This window comes from Bos javanicus, chromosome 4, assembly GCF_032452875.1.
Source record: "Bos javanicus breed banteng chromosome 4, ARS-OSU_banteng_1.0, whole genome shotgun sequence".
In the NCBI taxonomy this organism is placed as follows: Eukaryota; Metazoa; Chordata; class Mammalia; order Artiodactyla; family Bovidae; genus Bos; species Bos javanicus.
Window position 1 is genome coordinate 53,018,303 of NC_083871.1, and position 26,421 is coordinate 53,044,723.

At 34.2% G+C, this 26,421-nt stretch overlaps 1 protein-coding gene across 3 annotated transcripts in view; it reads left to right on the plus strand.

Annotated features, from left to right (window-relative positions):
• Positions 1–26,421, plus strand: part of TFEC (transcription factor EC) — a 219,549-nt gene that overhangs the window by 75,906 nt on the left and 117,222 nt on the right. For 2 of the 3 annotated variants that reach the window (XM_061414050.1, XM_061414051.1), the window contains exon 3: positions 3,607–3,685. The exons of the other annotated variant lie outside the window; for it this stretch is intronic. In XM_061414050.1, the coding sequence (XP_061270034.1) occupies positions 3,659–3,685 (27 nt within the window). In that variant the 5' untranslated portion in view covers positions 3,607–3,658. The remainder of the gene's footprint in view (positions 1–3,606; positions 3,686–26,421) is intronic. 3 annotated transcript variants of the gene reach the window in all.

Here is a 26,421-nt window from a genome sequence, read left to right on the forward strand (position 1 = left end):
AATTCCCAGTAATGGTTCAAACAGTGGCAGATTAAGTCAGATAGATAATAAAATTACCAATGGAAAATAACTCAAATATTATTGCTGCTGCAGTAAGGATGTCATTTCACTTCTTTTTATGCATTTGGCAGATTCAGAACTATCTCACTCATACATCCAGGAGGGAATATGTCAGAACGATATCTTGTGAGATATTAGGAAGCAAATGTGGAGGCAGAAGTTACCTAATTATATAGTTTCCAATCTATTTTAGTACAAGCAGTTTACTAGTAGCTTATAAATAGAGGAGGGAAGTTTAGAATCATGAGTTGGCAGAACATTCTGCTTTCTCTTTTTCCTGTGGATTGCTGAATTATTCTTCTGGAATCTTATACTTAACGATAAAATCCACCTTTCTTGAAGTATTGGTATTGTTACCCTGCATTTGCTAGCAATTCATTGAAGGACAGTGAATTTATTGTGTGTTATAAGATTACAACTTGGGAAACAGTGGAGAGGGTAATCATAAAAGAAACAGTCAAGATCTTAAAAAATGAGGACAACAATTGAATGGTCCTTTGGAGTTGGTCTTTTTTCAATTTCCCTGGTCCTAAATGTAGCCTCACTATTTTAGAATAGCACCTATAACATAACTAGCCAGAAATAGAGAAAGAGAAATATTTAGTGTGACAAACTGGGCCAGGGGAGATGAAGGGGTTTGGAATGAAGCAAATAAGTTCTTTGAATTCTGCAGGGGGCAAGAGGGAGTTGGGGAGGGGAGTGCTAACATCAATCTAGAGCACATCTCTTTACTTCAAGTATGGAACTTTGAGTTAAGAGATGAAATCATTAGAATGAAACCACATTTTAAAACTATCATTTACCTTTCACTAATATTAAGAAAAATGGCTTAATATCTTAATCACGAGTGAAAGAAGTTAAATTTAAAAGAGAATACTGCATTCTAAAGATGAGAAATAGGCAAGCCACAAGTCCTGAAAAATGTATTTTTACAGATGTTATGTAAGATTCAATTAATTCATGGAACTATTTTTGCCATCCTAGTGTTAATGTTAGAGCATCTTATGAAAGAGAGGTTAAAAGGATACATTTAATAACTTTGGAATCATGGTTGGTTATTTTTGTGTTAGCTTTATCAAAAGGTCAATCTGAAAAGTTCTGTCATGGATAGCACTGTGAATGAACTAACCAAACACATTTAATACAGGGTTGCAGTCAAAGGTGACATCTATGTAACTTTGAATGAATGATTGGTATAACTTCACTGGCACTAATCATTTCATTTTGGCTTCATCTTGGGCTTATTTTATTCTTCTGACATTTAATAAAATCTATAAACCAACTTAAAAAACAAATTCAACAATTATGTACTTTGGGCTTTTAAACATATTTTATTTAAGCCAAGAAGTTATTGGCCTGTTCTTTTGACACAGTTGCTTTGTGGACTGTAGGATTCTATTTATCATCTGTTTAATGGAGATTAACAAATAAAATCTATGCGGTCAAATTGGTTTTGTAAAGTAGAATCAAGTAAGTTTTATGTGTATGTGCAAAGAATGCTGTCTACCACAACAGTAATTAGAAGATTTATGAAACTTCTGTTTAAATACTGATCTCTGGCTTTGCTTCTCTTTTAGTTTAAAAAATGTTTTGATGTATTATTCTTCTCAACAATGTAAAAATAATCATAAAAATAAATAATGTAAAAATAATAGGCATGTTCCTTAAATAAAACAAATTTGTATCATAGTCTAAAACACCCTGCATGATCTGGTTCCTATTTTCCTCATCTAGTCTCCAGTCATTCTTCTTTCCCTCACTATACTGCAAACTGGCTTAACAGTTTTTCAAAGTCAGCTTGCTTGCCTCTAATGGGGAGCTTTTTCATATGTTGTTCCATCTGTCCTGCTCTTGCATGCCTGCCTCCTTTTCATTCCCGAGGTTAGTGGTTCTGTTTGCTAATGGGCCTCCTTCTTCAAGGGAGCTTGTTTGTTAGTATTTATGTTAGCATTTGTTTATCTGCTGAAATTTTGACAGCTCCATTAACCTAAAGTTCTGTGAGAGTAAAGACTCTTTTAAACTCTTTCACCCTTTGTCCATAGACACCAACAAATGCTGGATATGTAGTAGCTCCTATTCAATGAAAACGATTGCATTAACTGAAAATAGAGTACTGAATTAATGAGCTTCCCTGATGTCTCAGATGGTAAATAATTCACTTGCAATACAGGAGACCTGGGTTTGGTTCCTGGATCAGGTAGATGCCCTGGAGAAGGGAAGGGCAACCCACTCCAGTATTCTTGCCTGGAGAATTCCATGGACAGAGGAGTATGGCAGGCTACAGTTCATGGGGTTGCAAAGAGTCAGACGTGGCTGAGCAACTAACACTTTCTTAACTTTCTTTCAATTAATGCATAACTCTGAAACAGATGCCTTCAAACAGTTGCCAGATACTTACTGAAACTGATAACATGAAATGCAATGAATTCTTGAAGATTTTGAAAAAATATAAAGACATATAAGGCAAACTCAGGAAGTGTTACAAGATAGGATTATTTACTTTTGGAATTCTTTAAATATCCTGATAATATTGGGATTAGTTCATATATTATGTTGCTGTTGTTTAGTTGCTAAGTCATGTCTGACTCTTTTGCAATTCTATGGACTATAGCCTGCCAGGTTCCTCTGTCTATGTGACTTCCCAGGCAAGAAAACTGGAATGAGTTGCCATTTCCTTCTCCAGGGGATATTCCTGATCCAGGGATTGAATGCACATCTCCTGTGTCTCCTGCATTTCAGGCAATATTTTACCTGCTGAGCCATATAGAAACCTCAATATGATGTATAAAAACTAAATCTCATTCAGATCTTGGTTGACAAATGTGCAAAAAGTCATTTATATTAGAATGGGCTGTGACTCAGTGTAAGAAGATAGAATGAATAATTTAAAATTGCTAAATGTTTAGCAATTTGTGAAAGTATTTTTGTTACAAATAATGTGTTTATGACAATGAGTACAGAAGAAAATGTAATTGTATCATTGGAAGTTTATGAAAGATGATATCATAAAGTAAGTTTTAATCAAATTTTAAAGTTGCTTGATGTATTTTGTAGGTAACCCAGCGAAAATATTTTAGGCAAAGCTCGAAAAGATGCTGGAAGTCCAAGCAAAAATGCCAAGAATTGGGTTAATTGGCATAATACAAGGTGGCTGGGCACAGTTGGGGAAAGTGTCAGAGTAGGGAGAATCCCTACCAAGAAAGACGGTTTGTGCAATTAGCTCTCTGAACTTTAACCCTTCAAGAATAATTAATGAGTAACAGAGGGGATCAAGACAAAGACACAAAGTGATATGGTGGGTGCTAGCAAGTAATACATCAAAGAATGCTCATAATTGGCCCTGTGGCTTTCATTCTTTGCCCTATTTCTTTCAATTCATTGACTCAAAATAATGGGTTCAGGTTCATTATCAACAGGTTTTTAGCTGTAAGAGTACAACATTACAACAAAGCTTGGATTGTGGCAGTGTTGATGTCTAAGAAGTTGTAGTTGGTAACCACACTTTGAGGAGGGAAAATAACAGATTCCTTCTAAATGAATCAACAGCTTTTACAGACATATTCAGGATCTTGGGAACCTTATATTCTCCAACTCTACAATGCTGGAATTTGGTTGGTGTGGGCAGGTATGTGTATTTCTATTTGAATGATTGATGTTTGAGACTGTGGGGAAAGGTTTATCCTCCCTATATTATTTTAAATGAAATGGAATTATTGACATATGATGCACAAAGATACCAAGTGTTTTGTCAATCTATGCATGTAACTATAGATTATTTCTTATATTTTTGCATTATAAGTTTGTAGAAGTTTTGGTTTCCTTTGATTATTTACTTTAGGTCATTATGGGAGAAAAAGTAGAAAGTTTTCTGAGAAATTGCTCAGTGTTCTGAATTCTTTTAATTTAGTAAGCTAAATTTAATAAGAACTTATATTGTTATGTACAGATATATATACATTTTCAAGATTTATGCTTTTCATTTTATTTAATTTTGTGTGGTCATTATGTAAGACAGTAAATCTTATTTTTGTACTTGAATATTAAAAAATATCTTTCTTGATTAATAACTCCAGAGCTTTTGGAAGTTATCATTGCAGCTATTAATTTATATTACCATATTAGTACAGCTAATTTCAATTTTAAAAATTATTATTATTATGTAATTGTAAATATCAGAGCCTATTAATGCATCTAATGTTTATCATTTAAAATTTCAAATATTTTCATAGTGCTTAATATTAGCATTTTATTCAACTAAAAGCTTAGCTATGTCTTTTGAAATAGAATTTTATTAAAAGCTTCTATATTTTCAGTTACTTGTTATATTGTCTTTCTCAAAATGGTACCGTTTACTGGTAAATAAGCCATTTATTTATCATTAATGTTTCAATCAATTTCTCTCAAACTTGAAATACGAACTGGAGCCAAATACTGAATATGTGATTGATTGAGTTAGACATTTAGCTCTGGGATTCCCATTAATTAAACATCCATTAAAATGTATTGAAAATGCTTGATGGAGATAAAATTGACCAGAAACATATATATACATGTGTGTGCATATATATATATATATGTATTTCATTATTGTATGCATTATATATATTATATATGTATTATATACATATATGTATTGTATACATTATATGTATTTCATATATATATGTTTTTGGTCAATTTTGTCTCCATCAATCATTTATATATATATATATATATATATATATCATTATCTCATAGTAATGAAATCAGTACTAATTACCTAGCATGTATCTACTGAGAATATAATTTGTGCCAATAAAAACTGTATGACATTATCACTAATTCATATGAACATACTGTTGGAAATCATAGTGCCTATGATCATTATGATTCACTCTAATAAATCCATGAATTTACAAATTTAGCTTGCATATTTTCTGGTGGACAGTGTTTAACAATGTATTTTCTTTTGTTTTCAGTCATAATGGTACATTCGGTTTTAAATGAGGAATGTAACAGAAGTTTTGTATCAGTTAACAGAAAGCATCTGTCATTTTGGTTAGTAAATAGTTCACTAATATATAATATTGGCCAAATATTTCCTGTAGTGAATTAAAATTTTCTTGGACTTAAAATTTAAGAGTTTTAAAGATTCTAGAGAGTGTCTTTTGACTTTAGGTTATCAAGCTAATCTAGCAAAGATCCTCCTAGCTCTGATGTACTGTGCTAAATCTGGGTGAAGTAGTAAATTTAGGACTGAGGCTTTTGGAGGATTTATCTCCCAGTTTTAAATTCTCCACTTACCCTGAAGCAAATGTGTATGCATACACATTCATTACTTCTGTATACATTTCATAGTTAAGTATTAACTAAGCATTTCCTGATATAACAAGCATTCTAGTTGATGGATTGGAAAATCAAAGATGAATAAAAGTGTCATCATTAAGCTCACAGTCTACTGGGGGAGACAGATATATAAACAAATAATAACAATACACCAGTATTCAGTACTATAATGAAGATATGAAAAGATTCTTTCCAATCAGAAGAAAGGAGCCACTAAATATGACTGAGGAGTCTCCTGTAAGACTTCATTAAGAAGGTGGCCTTTAAACTTGCATCTTGATTGATAAATAACCCTTAGTCTAATCAGACAGAAAAGGTGAGAGTGGAGACAATGTATTATACAAAGTTATTAAGTCATAAAGAGCACTGCTGGCTCAGATGGTAAAGAATCTGCCTACAATGTGGGAGACCTATGTTTGATCCCTGGGTTGAGAATATATCCTGGAGAAGGGAATGGCTACCCACTCCACTATTCTTGCCTGGAGAATTCCATGGACAGAGGAGCCTGGCAGGCTACAGTCCATAGGATTTCAAAGAGTTGGACATGGGTGAAGTGACTTAGCACAGCACAAATTCAAATAGTAGCGAATTGTTTGAAAGATTACTTTGAGTACTGAGTACTGGTTGGAAAGTTGTAGGGACATTAGGCTAGTTTGTTGTATGGGGTCAGGTTGAAAAGTACCTTGAATCTATGCTAAAAATTTTGGACTTAATTCTGGGAGCTATAGGGTAACTCTGGAATATTTCTAAGAACACGTTTAGAAAGACAAGTGTATAGGCAGTGAATAGCTGGTCTAGAGAGAGCAGAGACTGGTGGCTGACAGCAAGGACTTCTGGGAGTCTACTGTGATTGTTCAGATAGTAAACTATGACCTGCTTAACTGAGGCAAGGGCAATGAGTCTGGAAAAGAGTAGGGCAGATTTAAAGACTATTGAATGAGTTGCACAGGATTTAGATACTGCAATGTAAAGAAGCTGGTATAGCTGAGAGAAAGCTCCAAGATTTTTTTGTGTGTGTGTGTGTGTGTTTGAGATATTGTAGGTATAGTGTTTCTTGTGGGAAAATAATGAGATAGACATTATGTTTTAATAAAAAGCATCTTTGAGATATAATTCATAAAATATACCATTCAGTTCACCCACTTAAAATGTGCCATTTAATATTTTTTTCTAGAGCATAGTCACAGAGTTATATAAACATCACCACAATCTAATTTTAGAATATTTTCATCATCTTCCCCACAAAACACCATAGCCATTAACAGTCACTCATTACCCCTGTTTTCCCAACTCTGGGGAACTACTACTATGCTTTCTGTTTTTGATCTATTCTCATCATTTCATATACATGAACACACAGTATGTAGTCTCTTGTCCCTGGCTTCTTTGACTTACCATAATGTTTTCAGGGTTCAGCCATATTGTAGCATGCATGAGAACTTTGTTCTTCATTCTCTTTTATTGGAAAATAATATTTTATTGTATAAACATATTTCACTTTATTCATCCCTTAATTGGTTTATGAACATTTGGGTTGCTTCTACTTTTTGGCTATTTTGAGTAATGCTGCTGCTATAATGTATAAGTTTTTATGTGGAGGTATTCCTTCATTTTCAATTCACCAAGGTGTTAACTATGTCTTATAGTAACTCTATATTTAACATTTAAAGAACTGCCAAATTGTTTTCCAAAATGACTGCACAAATTTGCATTCCTACTAGAAATGCATGAAGGTTCCAATTTCTCCATATCCTTATCAACATTTTTTATTATCTTTTTGCTGTAATCATCCTAGTGTATGTGATATCATGATTTGGTTTTACATTTCCCTAAGAGTCTTGCCAAGAAAATGTACTGGTCATAGCAAACATCCTCTTCCAAAACACAAGAGAAGACTCTACACATGGACATCACCAGATGATCAACACCAAAATCAGATTGATTATGTTCTTTGCAGCCAAAGATGGAGAAGCTCCATACAGTCAACAAAAACAAGACCGGTAGCTGACTGTGGCTCAGATCACGAACACCTTATTACCAAATTCAGATTAAATTGAAGAAAGTAGGGAAAACCACCAGACCATTCAGGTATGACCTAAATCAAATCCCTTATGATTATACAGTGGAAGTGAGAATTAGATTTAAGGGCCTAGATCTGATAGATAGAGTGCCTGATGAACTATGGAATGAAGTCCGTGACATTGTACAGGAGACAGGGATCAAGACTATCCCCAAGAAAAAGAAATGCAAAAAAGCAAAATGGCTGTCTGGGGAGGCCTTACAAATAGCTGTGAAAAGAAGAGAAGCAAAAAGCAAAGGAGAAAAGGAAAGATATAAGCATCTGAATGCAGAGTTCCAAAGAAGAGCGAGAAGAGATAAGAAAGCCTTCCTCAGCGATCAATGCAAAGAAATAGAGGAAAACAACAGAATGGGAAAGACTAGAGATCTCTTCAAGAAAATTAGAGATACCAAGGGAACACTTCATGTAAAGATGGGTTCGATAAAGGACAGAAATGGTATGGACCTAACAGAAGCAGAGATATTAAGAAGAGGTGGCAAGAATACACAGATCAGATCAGATCAGTGGCTCAGTCGTGTCCGACTTTTGCGACCCCATGAATCGCAGCACGCCAGGCCTCCCTGTCCATCACCAACTCCCAGAGTTCACTCAGACTCACGTCCATCGAGTCAGTGATGCCATCCAGCCATCTCATCCTCTGGCGTCCCCTTCTCCTCCTGCCCCCAATCCCTCCCAGCATCAGAGTCTTTTCCAATGAGTCAACTCTTCGCATGAGGTGGCCAAAGTACTGGAGTTTCAGCTTTAGCATCATTCCTTCCAAAGAAATCCCAGGGCTGATCTCCTTCACAATGGACTGGTTGGATCTCCTTGCAGTCCAAGGGACTCTCAAGAGTCTTCTCCAACACCACAGTTCAAAAGCATCAATCCTTCGGCGTTCAGCCTTCTTCACAGTCCAACTCTCATATCCATACATGACCACAGGAATAACCATAGCCTTGACTAGACGAACCGCTGTTGGCAAAGTAATGTCTCTGCTTTTGAATATGCTATCTAGGTTGGTCATAACTTTCCTTCCAAGGAGTAAGCGTCTTTTAATTTCATGGCTGCAGTCACCATCTGTAGTAATTTTAGAGCCCAGAAAAATAAAGTCTGACACTGTTTCCACTGTTTCCCCATCTATTTCCCATGAAGTGATGGGACCAGATGCCATGATCTGGTTTTATGATCATGATTTTATGAATGTTGAGCTTTAAGCCAACTTTTTCACTCTCCACAGAAGAACTGTACAAAAAAGATCTTCACGACCCAGATAATCATGATGATGTGATCACTGACCTAGAGCCAGACATCCTGGAATGAGAAGTCAAGTGGGCCTTAGAAAGCATCACTACGAACAAAGCTAGCGGAGGTGATGGAATTCCAGTTGAGCTACTTCAAATCCTGAAAGATGAAGCTGTGAAAGTGCTGCATTCAATATGCCAGCAAATTTGGAAAACTCAGCAGTGGCCACAGGACTGGAAAAGGTCAGTTTCCATTCCAATCCCAAAGAAAGGCAATGCCAAAGAATGTTCAAACTACCGCACAATTGCACTCATCTCACATGCTAGTAAAGTAATGCTCAAGATTCTCCAAGTCAGGCTTCAGCAATATATGAACCATGAACTTCCTGATGTTCAATCTGGTTTTAGAAAAGGCAGAGGAACCAGAGATCAAATTGCCAACATCTGCTGGATCATGGAAAAAACAAGAGAGTTCCAGAAAAACATCTATTTCTGCTTTATTGACTATGCCAAAACCTTTAACTGTGTGGATCACAATAAACTGTGGAAAATTCTGAAAGAGATGGGAATACCAGACCACCTGACCAGCCTCTTGAGAAATCCGTATACAGGTCAGGAAGCAACAGTTAGAACTGGACATGGAACAACAGACTGGTTCCAAATAGGAAAAGGAGTATGTCAAGGCTGTATATTATCACCCTGCTTATTTAACCTACTGTGTGGATCACAATAAACTGTGGAAAATTCTGAAAGAGATGGTAATACCAGACCACCTGATCTGCCTCTTGAGAAATTTGTATGCAGGTCAGGAAGCAACAGTTAGAACTGGACATGGAACAACAGACTGGTTCCAAATAGGAAAAGGAGTTCATCACGGTTGTATATTGTCACCCTGTTTATTTAACTTATATGCAGAGTACATCATGAGATATGCTGGACTGGAAGAAACACAAACTGGAATCAAGATTGCCGGGAGAAATATCAATAACCTCAGATATGCAGATGACACCACCCTTATGGCAGAAAGTGAAGAGGAACTCAAAACTTCTTGATGAAAGTGAAAATGGAGAGTGAAAAAGTTGGCTTAAAGCTCAACATTCAGAAAACGAAGATAATGGCATCTGGTCTCATCACTTCATGGGAAATAGATGGGGAAACAGTGGAAACAGTGTCAGACTTTTATTTTTCTGGGCTCTAAAATTACTACAGATGGTGACTGCAGCCATGAAATTAAAAGACGCTTACTCCTTGGAAGGAAAGTTATGACCAACCTAGATAGCATATTCAAAAGCAGAGACATTACTTTGCCAACAATGGTTTGTCTAGTCAAGGCTATGGTTTTTCCTGTGGTCATGTATGGATGTGAGAGTTGGATTGTGAAGAAGGCTGAGCGCTGAGAATTGATGCTTTTGAACTGTGGTGTTGGAGAAGACTCTTGAGAGTCCCTTGGACTGCAAGGAGATCCAAGCAGTCCATTCTAAAGGAGATCAGCCCTGGGATTTCTTTGGAAGGAATGATGCTAAAGCTGAAACTCCAGTACTTTGGCCACCTCATGTGAAGAGTTGACCCATTGGAAAAGACTCTCTGATGCTGGGAGGGATTGGGGGCAGGAGGAGAAGGGGACAACAGAGGATGAGATGGCTGGATGGCATCACTGACTTGATGGACATGAGTCTGAGTGAACTCTGGGAGTTGATGATGGACAGGGAGGCCTTGCGTGCTGCGATTCATGGGGTCGCAAAGAGTTGGACATGACTGAGCGACTGAACTGAACTGAATGAATAATTATATTTATCATCTTTCCTTGTGCTAATTGGCTATTTTTTGGAAAAATGCCTAATCAGATTCTTTGCCCATTTTTAATTGGGTTCTTATACTTTTAATTTTTTGAGTTGTAAGAATTCTTTACATATTTTAGGTAAAAGCCCCTTGTGAGCTATATGATTTGCAAATATTTTCTCATATTATGTAGGTGGACTTTTCACTTTCTTGATACCATCTTTTGAAGGACAAGTATTTTTAACTTTGGAATTCCAGTTTATATATTTTTTATTTCATCACTTGTGCTTTGAATGTCACTTCTAAGAAAGCATTGCCTAACCCAAGGACACAAGTGAAAGTGAAAATCGTGCAGCTGTGTCCAGCTCTTTTTGACCCCATGGCTTATACAGTCCCTGGAATTCTCCGGGCCAGAAGAGTGGGTAGCCATTCCCTCCTCTCCTCCAGGGGATCTTCCCAACCCAGGGATCAAACCCAGGTCTCCCGCATTACAGGCGGATTCTTTACCAGCTCAGCCACCAGGGGATCCCAAAAATACTGGAGTGGGTAGCCTATCCCTTCTCCAGCGGATCTTAACCCAGGAATTGAACCAGGATCTCCTGCATTGCAAGCAGATTCTTTATCAGCTGAGCTACCAGGGAAGCCTGTGCTTTTTTTTTCAAAGATACCCTTTATCAAGTTGAGGAAGTGCCCCTCTATTCTTAATTTGTTGGGGTTTTGTTATTGTCATGAAAATATGTTGAATGTTTTCAGATTCTTTCTCTGCATATACTGAGATGTTTGTGTGGTTTTGATGGGATGGAATGAAAATTTTTAAAAAAAATTAGCAGTTCATGGAGACACATAAACACAACATTTTAAAGTTACTTAAACATTTTTATAACAAACTTTTTATTTTTAATAATATGTATTTAAAAAAAATTTGGGCCCAACTACAAAAGCATAATCTGTGTATCCCATAATTCTGGATCTCGTACTGAATATATCTTTGTATAAAATTTAAAATACATTCTTTTTGTATATAAAATAAAAATTAACCAATTTTACAGATACAAGTATGAAGCTGCAGCTATATTTCTTGCATTTATGCATTTTTAATAGAGACAAAATAATGGCTAATCTTTGGGAAAGTAATGAACAAGGAATAAATTTACTTCATAGAGTCTTATTTGTATTTCAATTATGACAAATAGGCATTTTCTTGTTTAGGTAATACTATGTATTTTGCTAAAATTGGTGTCATACATTACTAAAAATGAGTTTCTGCTTTGATACATGGTATTTAAACTTGAGAAAATCAAGCACATTATCATAGACAGTGAGACATTATAAACAGATGTTTAGGTCAGAATATGAAGTTATTAGCATTTATAGGAGAATTATTTAAAATGAGATTTGTGTATTATGCGGCATTTGCAGAATTTCTCTCACCATATCCTTTACATATATAATTATGTAAAGGACATGGTGAGAGAAATATAAATAGACTAAAGAAATCACTTTATATCTTTTAAACTACATTTTTTTAAGAAAAGGAAGAAGGAATATTTTTGAAATTTAGTAGTTATTCTTAAAATACTAAGTCATTTCTTAAAAGTACCTTTGATTATATAGTCTATTAAAATCTTAAAGATAAATATTTCTGTATTGCTACATACCTGAGTTTCCCTTTAAATGTCTAATACTTTGATTCATATTCAGGATTTTTTTTTTAACTTTAGTCTGCCTGCTGGGATGAAAGAGTCATCTCATCTTGTATTAATTTCATTTGATATATAGAATATCATTATGTCATAGCTGTTGGGGTAAGCTTAAATTCCAGAGACTCTCTAAACTTTAATATTTTAAACTTGTTTGTGTTTGGCATACTTTCTCTTTTCATTAAAGTGTGTATTTTAGCATCACCTAATATAGTAAAAATATTAACTTGTTGGAGCATCAGGATATTTTAGGAATTCCCCTTCTTACACAATAACCAAATAAACTAGCTTAAAGTTTATATGTACATATACTTTATTGTTTGAATTTTTTCCCCTTTCCCTTTAATCATTATGTTTGGAGAATACAGATCATGTTCAGATTTATAATTTAGAGGAATATTTTAAGTCGATTTCATTGTATATTACTTGAGTGAGTGTGTGTGTGTCTCTGTGTTACTTCTGAGTTTATGCCCTTACATTTTGTTCTGTCTTGCTCTTCTTAGGGGATTATTTCTTCAAATATATTGTTGAAGAAGTATTTTTTTCATGCTTCACTGATAATAGTAACATGGATAGTCACATTGTTAGGTTTTATTTTAACTACATGATAGAAATATTTAACAATGTACCATAATTTGATCATAAAAGAACAGTATTACTTTAAAACAAAATTTTGTCATTGAATGTTTATATTAAAAGATGATGTTTCTAACCAACTGCCAAATAGAACATATATGTTGAATGTGTTTCTTTTTATTTCCAATGTGTTCATATTTATGTTTTCTTCAGATTTATCTCATAACCTAATGATACTCATTTCTGAGTATAATACTAGATTATTAAGTACCAAAACACTAAGCTACCTATCACTACAACTTTGTTATAGGTGATCTGAAGGAATTATTTGTTTAATATTTGTTCATAAATATTTCACTCATAAATAATAATTTTCCAAATAAATACATGTTAGGAGATTTTTGTATAACTCAACAAAAATGATCCATTTGTTTGCTTTATGGATCTTGTTTTGTCTGGCGACAAAGAATTAATAAATGAATATATTTGACATTTTAATACAAGAAAGCATATTGAATTTTATACATTTTACTAAGAATTAACAAGGTTGAATTTCTTTCGAAATTTGGAAAATGACTGTGTACTTACATGCAAACATTTATATTGCTTTGTACATGTATATACTAATGTATATATAAGAAAAATATGTATATGTATTTATCATATATATGTTTACATATATTTATACTGTTAAAGAAGTATATCTGAAAGAAGGAGAGTATACATCATCACTGGAGCTAAAAATGGTTAAATATCTTGATAGATTAAAATTGCCCCAGATCGGTAATTTGAGGTAAATTTCTAAAAATTAAATTTGTTTAGTAGAAAAAGACCATTTAGCTAGCTTTTATAATTTTTCAGACAAAAAACCATGAATCCATCATCTAAAGAAGGAACTGTAAAAGGAGAAAAGTGGGAAGATTTTTAAACTACTGATTAACACATAATGGTATAGGATTAAACATTAATTATGATGTCCCTGAAAAAAGAAGCAGTGCTCACTAAAAACCTACATTAATAAATCATACCAATCTAAAATTATACTTAAGAATCATGACAGCAGGCTATTACATTGTTGATTAATAGTGTTTTACCAACCTGGCAGTAAGGCTCTGGCAGCATCTTATAGAATATAGTCTTTGAACTTTTCCTCTTCAACATTTTTTATCATCAACATAAAGAGGAAATGTGTATCAAATATGTGCATAGGATTACTCGACCTCTTCATTTCTTATTGAGTCAATTCTGATGAGAAATATTTTTCGGAATTTATAAATTTTGTTTTCAAAATGAGAGTCATATAATATTCTATAACATTCTCTCATTACTTTTCTAGTCTCTTCTTTATCTGTTGTTATGTCACTCTTTCAATGTACTATACAGTTTACTTCTACTCTATTCTTTTGATCAGTTTTGCTAGAGATTTGTATGGGTGGTTAGGCTTTTAATTTATTGAAACAACAAACTTCAGCTTTATTGATCTTCTCTAGAGTACACCAAAGTACTATTTCATAGAATTTTTAAAATTACCACTCTTTCTGAGAGTTCAACATGGTACAAGAATCAAGTATAAAAAAATGTATTTGCAAGTCCCCAATTTAACAAATATTAATGAATTATTTGTATCTATCTTTCCTATTGTCTATAAGCTGAGCTCTTATTTCTGTTATTTCTTCATGCTGTGTTTGTATTCATATATTATTTTACTATGTTCAAATGTAGTATATCCTATTCTTAGAAACATCCTTAGAAAATATAAATGTCTTTAAAAATGAGAAAGTGGAGTTTTGTTAAATAGTCTGAATATAGATTAGAGAACAAGATATATCGAATAGATTTTCTGCAGTTGTTTTATGACTTTAGGATGTATTTTTTGCCTTTGCCTTTTAGATTTATTATTTATTTTTAAGTCTTGTGAAAGTAAAGTATTCTTTTCTGGTAGTGTTAAAATAATCATTAAAATTTCATTTCAGATCTGTTCATATATGTCAACTTTCTTCTCACTGTTAGTTATTCCAAAAATTTCCAGTCAAATTATTCAAAAAACTGTAACTATATATTGTACATATTATTTGGAATATTAGGACTTTTCTTTGTCATTTTGTTGTTGGTGTTTTTTTGCTGTCCAACTCTTTGTGACCCTATGGACTATAACCCATCAGGCACCTCTGTCCATGGGATTTCCCAGGCAAGAATACTGGAGTGGGTTGCCGTTTCCTTTTCTAGGGGATCTTCCTGACCCAGGGATCGAACCTACATCTCTTGCATTGGCATACAGATTCTTTACCGCTGAGCCACTAAGGAAGCCCTGTGGACTCAGTTTAATTATTTTTTTGACATAAATGGTATGTTTTCCAGCTTTTTGCCTTCCCATTTATTTATACATCCACATTATACACCCATAAATTACTTTCCTACCCTTTTATATTGTTAGAGTCAGATTATCTGAATCCTAGTTTTTAGGTTGCACTTGGTAATAAAGTATTTCCAGGCTTAGCAACATTGAAATAGTTATTTACCTTGATTTAGGGATATCAGGGCTGGGCTTATAGGGAAAAGAGTTAATCATCCTGGTATGGAATGTAAGGGAAGCAGAGAACTCCGTTTCCCCACCTCCTTCAAAAATACAAAAAAGTACTTGCTTCTGTCTTGCTTGATATCTTCATTTCATTTGGCAACACTCCTTGAAATTCTGCCAACTAAACATTCATTTGAGATACTAAGTACTTCCTTTCAAAACAAAGAGGAAAAAAATTCTCAAATAGTGGACATTTATGTGGATTGATTCTTTTTTTTAAAGAATCTTAGATAAATTGGAAAGAATTTTTGAGAGGAGAAAATCCTAGGTCAAGATTTTCAGTGAAGGAAGGGCTTAGGTGATGTTAGTAATGCATTCTAGTTTACACATAAGAGGAGAGCTCCTCCCTTTCCTCCTCTCTCAGGGAGTTTAATTTACCAAAGAGCTGCTTGACAGCACTGAATGTTGCAGGTTAATGACCAAACACATTATTAGGTGGAGGAGGGAAGTGGTATTAATGGAAGAAGGATTTTAGTCAAGGACACGGTCCATTTTCACTAAAGATAGGTTATCTAAGAGTGAGTTTGGGAACAATAGCTACAATTAGTACATAGTAAATCTTAATAAATATTTGCTTAGTTAACAAATTCATAATCAAAAAAGTAGAAGCAAATATCAACATTCAAAGCAATTGAGATAGAACAATGCATCATTAATTGCCTTGTGCACCCACTTTAAGAAATACAATGTGAAAATCAGTCAAGGGGAATGCTTGTAGTCATGGGGATCTGACGTTTTTGGTGGACTGACTGCAGGTTTCTACATATTTCTCTTGTTGTCCTCATTTCTTGTTTTACCTTCTCTTCCATAATCCATAGCTAAGAATGTTCAACATCTCACTCAATGTGCCATTGTGTTTTTGCTGAAATTAGAGACTTTATGGACATTCTCCAATTAGTACTTGAAAATCATTGGCTCATCTCTTCATTATACATAGAAACATCCATGAAAAATAGGACTTGCCTAATCATCTAAAACAAGTAAATCAAAGTTTGTAGACAATCAGGGAATCCTGAGTAGTAAAAGCGATGAAAGATAAAGAGCTTTCCCAGGTCCTGCCTCTTGTTTTACAACTTTATCTTTCTGCACTAGAGGGACTGTACCAAAAATCCTTCTAACTCTTCCCTTTATGAAACTCTGTATTAGAATAATATTAGAATCTAAGAAGTGTTTATAGAGAAATCAATATTTTGCATTTTATTTACATAAACTGATTACAAAGTTCAGTTATAATTATAAATATATAATTATATCATTAATTATAATTATTTATATAAAAATAATTATATCAGTTATTTTTTTCCCCATAAGTACAAACGATTCTTAGATGAGGGCAAGGTAAACTCTCAATATTTCACTTGAAATCACCTCTTAGTGAAGATAAATTGTGGTCTTTACATAAATCGTACGTTGACTTTAATGGATCATATATACCTACTGTTTAAACTATGCCTAAGGAACAATTTAGTAAATTGTAAATTGCATTACTGTCTCATTACTACTAGGCTACCACTCAGCTTCCTGAAGAGGCTTACACAGTAGACATAACCAATGTTATATATTCAGTTTCATATGTTTAAAAAAATGTAAGTGCATTTTAAAATTTTTTTATTTATTTATTTTTTTTTAATTTAATATATTCCTTACAAATTTAAGAACCCATCCTGAACCCTCCTCCCTCCTCCCTCCCCATACCATCCCTCTGGGTCGTCCCAGTGCACCAGCCCCAAGCATCCAGCATCGTGCATTGAACCTGGACTGGCATCTCGTTTCATACATGACATTTCACATGTTTCAATGCCATTCTCCAAATCTTCCCACCCTCTCCCTCTCCCACAGAGTCCATAAGCCTGTTCTATACATCAGTGTCTCTTTTGCTGTCTCGTATACAGGGTTATCGTTACCATCTTTCTAAATTCCATATATATGCGTTAGTATACTGTATTGGTGTTTTTCCTTCTGGCTTACTTCACTCTGTATAATAGGCTCCAGTTTTTTTAAACACCACACAAAATAATTACAACTTGGTTAAATTGCTTTATCTGAACTATTTAACACTTCCCTAGCTAAGTTCAAAGCTCTCAAGCATTTTAGACTTTTCCCAGAATCATTACAATTCAGAGAAAAAAATTATTCTCAAATGTAATTCAATATTTTAAAAGTAGACTATGTGTAGCTTTTAAGATTTATCTCATATACATACTCCCTGACACTTGTAAAAACATGATCTATTTCATTCCCTCTAAACCAGAATTACAAACTAAAAAAAAAGTCTTATTTTCTAGCATATTAAATATTGACTTATTGGAAAAGACTCTGATGCTGGGAGGGATTGGGGGCAGGAGGAGAGGGGACAACAGAGGATTAGATGGCTGGATGGCATCACCAACTCGATGGACATGGGTTTGGATGAATTCTGGGAGTTGGTGATGAACAGGGAGGCCTGGCGTGCTGTGATTCATGGGGTCGCAAAGAGTCGGACGTGACTGAGCGACTGAACTGAACTGAACTGAAATACTGACTAATCTCTTAGGGAGGAATATACTTTAACTTAGATCTAAAGAAACATTGTAGTTATTTTCAATAAGAAATGCAACTACCAAGGGTATAAAATATATTTGTGTCCTCTAATGAGTTGCCTATGATTTTTATAGCTTTTGTGATAGGCCTATCAGAATAAAGGGGGATTGGTTAAATGATTCAAATGTCTAACGGCAGCAGGTAATGAAAGATGGGTAAATTAATTTCCTCAAAAGGGACAGAAGAGCCACCAGGGCCCTCAGGCTGTGCTGTGTAAATGGGACATCTTCCTTGGATAGTCCTTGAATAGATGTTGCCAACAGTCACCAGGAAGATTCTAATTTTACTTGGCTTCCTTTGCTGAGAGGGCTCCTTCAGCTTGAAATGTACGCTTTCTTTAGGTAAGATAATAGCCTCAATAAGGTCGCATTGAATTTTCTCTAGCTAGCTGGGAAGACACTTTCTCTCTTTAAGATGACACTATAACTTGGTGTGGTCTGTCATGTCTCACTTATCCTACAGATGATAATCTTATGATCCTAGTGGAACATCAACCACATCAAAATCATGTGTAAGTGTGCACATATGTACAGACACTTTTGTATTAGCCACTATCATACAGTAGGTGAAGAAGGCTGTGGCGATTTCAAATGGTGACATATCCTATGGTTTAAGAATCAATTTATAATTCATGCTGTAGTGAGTGAATGTGTTATAATAAAGTCTGTAATGGATAATGCATATAAAGTCTTCCCAGCCTCCCATTGCTCATTTCCCTAAATGATTATGTTATTATTTAGGTTAGGTCAATATTATGTGTTTGCATTCTTATGACCATGGTAAATGCTATTCAGAATTGAACAGTATGGTAAATCATGATTAATTTCTTTTCCTGGTCAATGTTCTGTTCTTCCTAGACTTATCACTTTCATTCCTCCTTAAATGATTTTATGCATTTGTAACTAATTTAGTGCCCAAACTCCTCAGTGTTGTATCTTCCTTCAAGATGTTCACGTACATAAAGTGAAAGTGAAGTCGCTCAGTTGTGCCCAACTCTTTGCGACCCCATGGACTGTACCTGCCAGACTCCTCCAACCATGGGATTTTCCAGGCAAGATTACTGGAGTGGGTTGCCATTTCAATTTCATCTTTTTTTGGAGAAGCCTGATATTCTCCGGTACAGTCTAGTAGTATTTTATACCTGATGCATAACAGTCATGTGGAATCTCCTTCACCATTGTCCTGTGTTCAGTTCAGTTCAGTCGCTCAGTTGGGTCTGACTCTTTGCAGTTCCATGGACTGCAGCACGCCAGGCCTCCCTGTCCATCACCAACTCCCAGAGTTTACTCAAATTCATGTTCATTGAGTCAGTGATGCCATCCAACCATCTCATCCTTTGTCATTCCCTTCTCGTCCCTCCTTCAATCTTTCCCAGCATCAGGGTCATTTTCAATGAGTCAGTTCTTCGTATCATGTGGCCAAAGGAGTTTCAGCTTGAGCATCAGTCCTTCCAATGAATATTCAGGACTGATTTCCTTTAGGATTGACTAGTTTGATCTCCCTGCAGTCCAAGGGACTCTCAAGAGTCTTCTCCAACACCACAGTTCAAAAGCATCAATTCTTCACCATTCAGCTTTCTTTATAGTCCAACTCTCACATCCATACATACTGGAAAAACGATAGCTTTGACTAGAAGGACCTTTGTTGGCAAAGTAACATCTCTGCTTTTTAATATGCTGTCTACATTGGTCATAGCTTTTCTTCCAAGGAGCAAACATCCTTTAACTTCATGGCTGCAGTCACCATCTGCAGTGACTTTGGAGACCAAGATAATAAAGTCTATCACTGTTTCCATTCTTTTGCCATCTATTTGCCGTGAAGTGATGGGACCAGATGTCATGATCTTTGTTTTTTGAATGTTGAGCTTTAAGCCAACTTTTTCACTCTCCTCTTTCACTTTCATCAAGAGAGTTTTTAGTTCTTCTTCACTTTCTGCCATAAGGGTGGTGTCATCTGCATATCTGAGGTTATTGATATTTCTCCCGGCCCTGTGTATGTCCATCTTTTTCACCATGTTGTATCTACTATGTCCTACCCCGTGCCTTCCTTGTAGGTTTAATCTTTTCTCATGTACATAAACCAGCATATCAATTTTTGTATGCTACAAATATCTTTTGCTTGGAAATAATTTTCTTCAGAATTTTTATGAACCAATTCTCAATGATGGTTTATTGAGCAGAACACTTAATCTGATACTTAATCTTTTGTATATGTTCTTTCTGCCCTTCTCGCTGGACACTTATAAGGTCTTTTTTGGTACCACAGTTCTTAGTTGGGGTGGGCATATTTTCATGAATTATCTCTGTGGGCTGCTTTCTCCCACTGCCATTTCCAGGCAACCTCTGATCTGCCTTCTCTTACTATGCATTAGTTTGTATTTTCTAGAATACTATATAAATAGAATCAAACAGTATGTACTATAATTTTTTTCTGGCTTCTTTCACTCAGTATAATAATTCTGAGATCCATGCATGTTGTAGTACATTCCTGTTTTACTGCTGAGTAGTGCTTTTTTGCACAGATACATCTTGATGGATATTTGCATTGTCCCAGCTTTTGGATTTTATGAATAAAGCCATGATGAATATTTTTGTACGAGTCTTTGCATGGACATATGGTTTCATATCTCTTGAATAAATACCCAAGAATGAAATAGCTAGGTCATAGAGTAAGTGTTTATCTTTTTTATGAGTAAGTCAAACTTTCTCTACAGGTTATACTATTTTACATACATACCAGCAGGGTTCCCATTCCGTCACAACCTGACACTCAGTATGGCCAGTCTTTTACATTTTAGCCATCCTAATTGCTGGGTAAGTGCACTGAATGTTAACTTCATATTCTATTTTTTTAAAAATAGACATAGGTTATTGAGATTATCCATTTCTTCTTGAGACTTTGTTTATGCTTTTTAAGAAATCTATCCATTTAATTTTTTAAAAGTTGTGAGGGTTCTTTGGCATGGAGTTATTTGCAATATACATTGATCTTCTTTTCTAATAGCTTTAGTATCTGTAGTGATATTATCTCTTTCATTCCTTATTGAGTGATTCGTGTTCTCTGTTATTCTCTTTTTTCATCAATATGGCTAGAGTTTTATCAATTTTATTGATTTTCTCAAAGAATAGCTTCTGGTTTCATTGATTTCTTAATTTTTTATTTTATTAACTTTCATCCTGATCTCTATAATTTCCTTTTTAAAAAGGAATTTATAACTTGTTTCCTTTATCTAGTTTTTTAAGGTAGAAGCTGAGGTTTGGATATGAGAACTTTCTTCTTTAAATATAGTGATTTAGTGCTAAAAATGCATCCTTAAGTACTACTTCACCAGTATCCCATTTAGTTAGCTTACATATTTCTGTTTTTATTTTCATTCAGTTCAAAATACTTTCTAATTTCCCTTGTGATTTCTTTTTGATCATTTGTTAGTTAGAAGCATATTATTTTGTTCCAAATATTTGGTGATTTTCCAGAAATCTTCCTGTTTTGATTTCCAATTTAACTATATTATGTAGAGAACCATACTTTGTATGACATGATTTCTGTTATACATATTAATATTTGTTTATTGCCCCTAGGGCTTCCCTAGTGGCTCATATGGTAAATGGAGTGTTCTATAAATATCAATTAGGATAAGTTGGTTGATAATGTTGTTCACATCTTTTATATTTTTACTGATTATCTGTCTTCTGTTATTAAAACAAGGTTCTTAAAATTTCTGACTAAAATTGTAAAATATTTATTTCTCATTGTAGTTCCATCAGTTTTTGCTTCACATATTTTGAAGCTTTGTTGTTAAGTGTGTCACTGTTTAAAATCATTATATTGGTTTAAATGAATTGACAGTTTCATTATTATGAAATGACCTCTTTTTCCATGTGGGCATTTCTTGCAGGAATCATACAGTTGGGTCTTGCTTTAGAAAAAATTCAATCTTACAATCTTTGACTTTTAATTAGGGTGTTGAGACCATTTAAGTTCAATGTGATTAGTAATTTGAGTGGTTTAAAACTATTATTATTTGTTTCCTATTTTTTCCATTAGTCAATTTCCACTTGACTAATTTTTTTAGATTAGTCAAATTAAACAAATATTGCTTATGATTGTACCTTATCTCCTTTGTTAGCTTATTCTCTATAAATCTTTGTTATTTCACTGACTACTTTAGGGTTTATAGTTTTGTCTTTGATCTCACACAGTTTTCCCTCAACTGATATAATACCTCTTTATGTATAGTGAAGAACTTCACCATAGTATAATTCCATCTCTTTTCTCCCAACTTTTGTGGTATTTTTTGTTAATTTTATTTTTATATTATAAACCTAGCCCTGCATTATTATTAATTTTGCTTAGTCAATTATCTTTTAAAGAGATTTAAATAATAAGGAAAAATATTAAATATGTACTCATAAATTATGACTTCTAGCCATTTAACATTTCTGTTAGCATGGGTCTATTAGTGTGGAATGCTTTCAGATTTTGTGTGTCTAGAAAAGTGTTTCACCTTTAGTTCAAAAAAGGATGTTTTTATTGAATTTGGAAATCTAGGTTTGCCATTTTTATCTTTCATCATCTTAATGACACTGTTTCACTGTCTTTAGTGACAGGAATCTGCTGTCATCCTTATCTTTGTTCCTCTGTATATAGTATGTTTTTCTTCTCTGGCTATTTTTAAGATTTTGTCTTTATCACTGGCTTTGAGCAATTTAGCAATCATATGCCACAATGTTTAGGGCTTGGAGTTAATTGATCTTCTTGGATATATGGGTTTATAGTTTTTGCCATATTCATAGAGTTTTTAACTATTATTTCATTTTTTTTCTCTTATCTCTCTCTTTCCTAACTCTAGGAACTGCAATTTCATGTATTTTAGGCTACATAACATTGTCCACAGCTAGCTGGTACTCTACTCATTTTTGTTCTTATTATTCTTATTTTATTCAGTTTCATTTTAGATTGTTATTTTATTATGACTTTTAAGTGTACTATTTTTTTTCTCCTATTTTTGTAGCAGTATCTTATCTGCTGTCATTCCCATCTGGTACACTTTGTATCTCACACATTGTAGTTTTTATCCCTGGAAGTTCAAGTTTTATCCCTAGAGTCCTTTTTATATCTTATCTGTCTTTACATAATTTTTCAAACACACAATACAGTTAAAATGTTTTAATGCCATTTTGTTCTAATTTTAACATCTTTGTCAGTTTGTATTGTTTGATTGATTTTTATCTCAATATGGGTTGTGTTTCCTTGTTTCTTTGCATATTTGACAGATTTGTATTGGATGTCAGATGTTGTGAATTTTACTAGATGCTTGATATTTTTGTATTATTATAAGTATTTTCAACTTTGTTTTGGAACACAATTTAGTTACTTGGAAAGAGTTTGACTTTTGACAGTTTTATTTTTAAGATTTCTTTTAAATGGGAGCAGAGCAGTGCTAGATCTAAGCCTGTAATTATTCTCATAATTGAAGCAAGATCCTTCTGTGTTCTCTTACCCCATACCTATGAGTCATATGCTTTTCACTATGCTTCTCATCATTTACTGTTAATCATTTCAAGTGGTTCTTTTTCTGGTGTGGGGTATTTTCCTACATGAATGCACTAATCAGTACTTAGCTGACTGCCTTGAGAGAGCTGCCTACAGATATCTGAAGTTCTCTCTCTGAGCAGCTATTTCTTCTCCAGTATATTGGGAACTCTGGCCACCTTCAGTTCAGTTCAGTTGCTCAGTTGTGTCTGACTCTTTGTGACCCCATGGACTGCAGCATGCCAGGCCTCCCTGTCGATCACCAACTCCTGGAACTTGTGCAGACTCATGTCCATTGAGTCGGTGATGCCATCCAAAGGTTTCATCCTCTGTCGTCCCCTTCTCCTCCGGCCTTCAATCTTTCCCAGCATCAGGGTCTTTTCCAATGAGTCAGTTCTTCGCATCAGGTGGCCAAAGTATTGGAGCTTCAGCTTCAGCATCAGTCCTTCCAATGAATATTCAGGACTGATTTCCTTTAGTATGGACTGATTGGATCTCCTTGCAGTCCAAGGGACTCTCAAGAGTCTTCTCCAACACCACCATTCACTTGATCTTGCTATATTTTCACTCATAGAGTCTGCCAGCTTCTACTTGGGTTAACTTACTGTGTACCACAGCCTCAAACTCTCTCATGGCAGTAAGTAAGGAAAATCATTGAGCTCACTTTTTGTCTGGAGTGTTTCCTGTCTCACAGGGATCATTTTCTTTTATTGACTGGTACCCAGTCTCTTGAAATTTGGTATGTTTCAAGTATTCTGTTTTTGGTTGTTTTCATTAGGAGGTTAAATTTGGTCCCAGTTACTCTTTTTTGGTTAGATGTAGTAATATCAAGAATATGCTTTCTTAATATTTTCATTAAGATTTTGCTGAGATTTCACTAGTGTGCTTGAATAATTATAAATTGATCTTTAACAGCTGCTAATTATAATATCAATAAAACAGAAACAATGTGGCAAAGTATGCATCAAATAGGAACATCTAAGGATGTAGGTTATTGGAATAGAAAGATCACAGAAGCAATAAAAGTATCTATCCTTGAATGAAACTTCCTATTGATTGGTGTGTCACATTTTAAAGCTTTATGTTTATTCTTGATTGTCTTATTTGCAACAAAGAGATTATTACATCTATAGTATCTTCTTCCAAGACTTGTGAAATCATTGGGATGTTTCATGTAAATTTTCTTTGAAAAATAAAATTTTATTTACACAAACCTCTTTAAATATTGTCAATATTAATTTTATAAAAATTTGTTAGAAATATTTTTGCAGTATATAATCCATGTGTAATTCCTATATTACTTACATATTTTTCAGGAAAAACACATAGTATGAAAACACTTAAACTCCTAATAGAGTATAAAATCATTATGTAAGTAATATCAGAACATATTTGTATATTGAATTTATTTTGAATTTAGATTTCTATTCTTCTTTTGTACACATGTTTTACTTTCCTGATTTTGTCTACATCATTCAAAAATAATTTAAATTAAATATGAGATAGCATGAAATAGCACGGAAAAAGGAAAAAAATCCACAAAAACCACATTTAAATGACAGATAATACTATAGCACTGATTGATTCCAAACTGTGGTACCTACTGCTTTTAAAAGCATGACTTCAAACACAATGCAAAATTGTTTTAAATATAACTATGGAATTACCGAGAGAACTCTTTTTCCATTTATGTCAAAGATGAAAGATAATTTGTGATAATGCATAGCTATTTTCCTGTCATCATAATTGAACTTATTCTCTAAACTGTATTAACAACAGGGATCATCAGGGGGCCTACCCACTGATATCTTACTACACACATAACTAGTGATAAAACTTTTAGATCACAGTTCGTGTTTTCAAAATGCATTTACTTTCATAAAATGCCACGTTCACTTATATATTAATATATGAGTATCATACTTAAGATCATGAAATACATTTGCTCTAATTTAGCAACTAGGAGTATAAATTTAATTTGATAAGATTTTTTCATTACTTTATTTGATTGAATTAATACTAACAATAAAATATATTATTGGGTTTAGGAACTAAATTTGTGGTTGCAAAAATCTGAATTCAGATGCTGACTCTGTTAGTAGGATTGCCAGATAAAATACAGGATGGTCAGCTATACATATGAGTTTCAGGTAAATGACACGTTATTTTTTGGTATATGTATGTCCATACAATATTTGTACATACATAAAGAAAATTTAAAAATATAAAGAAAGCTGAGTGCAGAAAAATTGATGCTTTTGAACTGTGGTGTTGGAGAAGACTCTTGAGAGTCCCTTGGACTGCAAGGAGATCCAACCAGTCCATCCTAAAGGAAATCAGTCTTGGGTGTTCATTGGAAGGACTGATGTTGAAGCTGAAACTCCAATATTTTGGCCACCTGATGCGAAGAGCTGACTCATTTGAAAAGACCCTGATGTTGGGAAAGATTGAAGGCAGGAGGAAAAGGGGACGACAGAGGATGAGATGGTTAGATGGCATCACCAACTCAATGGACTTGAGTTTGAGTAAACTCCGGGAGTTGGTGATGGACAGGGACACCTGGCGTGCTGCCGTTCATGGCGTCGCAAAGTGTTGGACATGACTGAGCGACTGAACTGAACTGAAAGAAAAATTACTTTTCTTATCTGAAATTAGATTGTATCTGTGCATATTATATTTTCATTTGCTAAATCTGGCAACCCGATCAATCAGTCACCATTAGAATGTCAGCCCCCTTTATTCTTGAACATTTGAGCCCCTGAATCTGTGTTAGTTTCCCTTCAAATTGCTCTGTCTTCATTATTTCAATTTTTCTGTAAATAATATCTCCAATACTTTGGTCTCTTGTGTCCTTAATCTCTTGTCCTCCAGTGATGTGATTCTATTATGTTAACAACCCTTCTGGATAATTATATTTTAGACTTCATCATTTCAAATATATGCACTTCCTTCATAATTTTTAATTCCAAGAATTCCACTCTCAAACTAAAG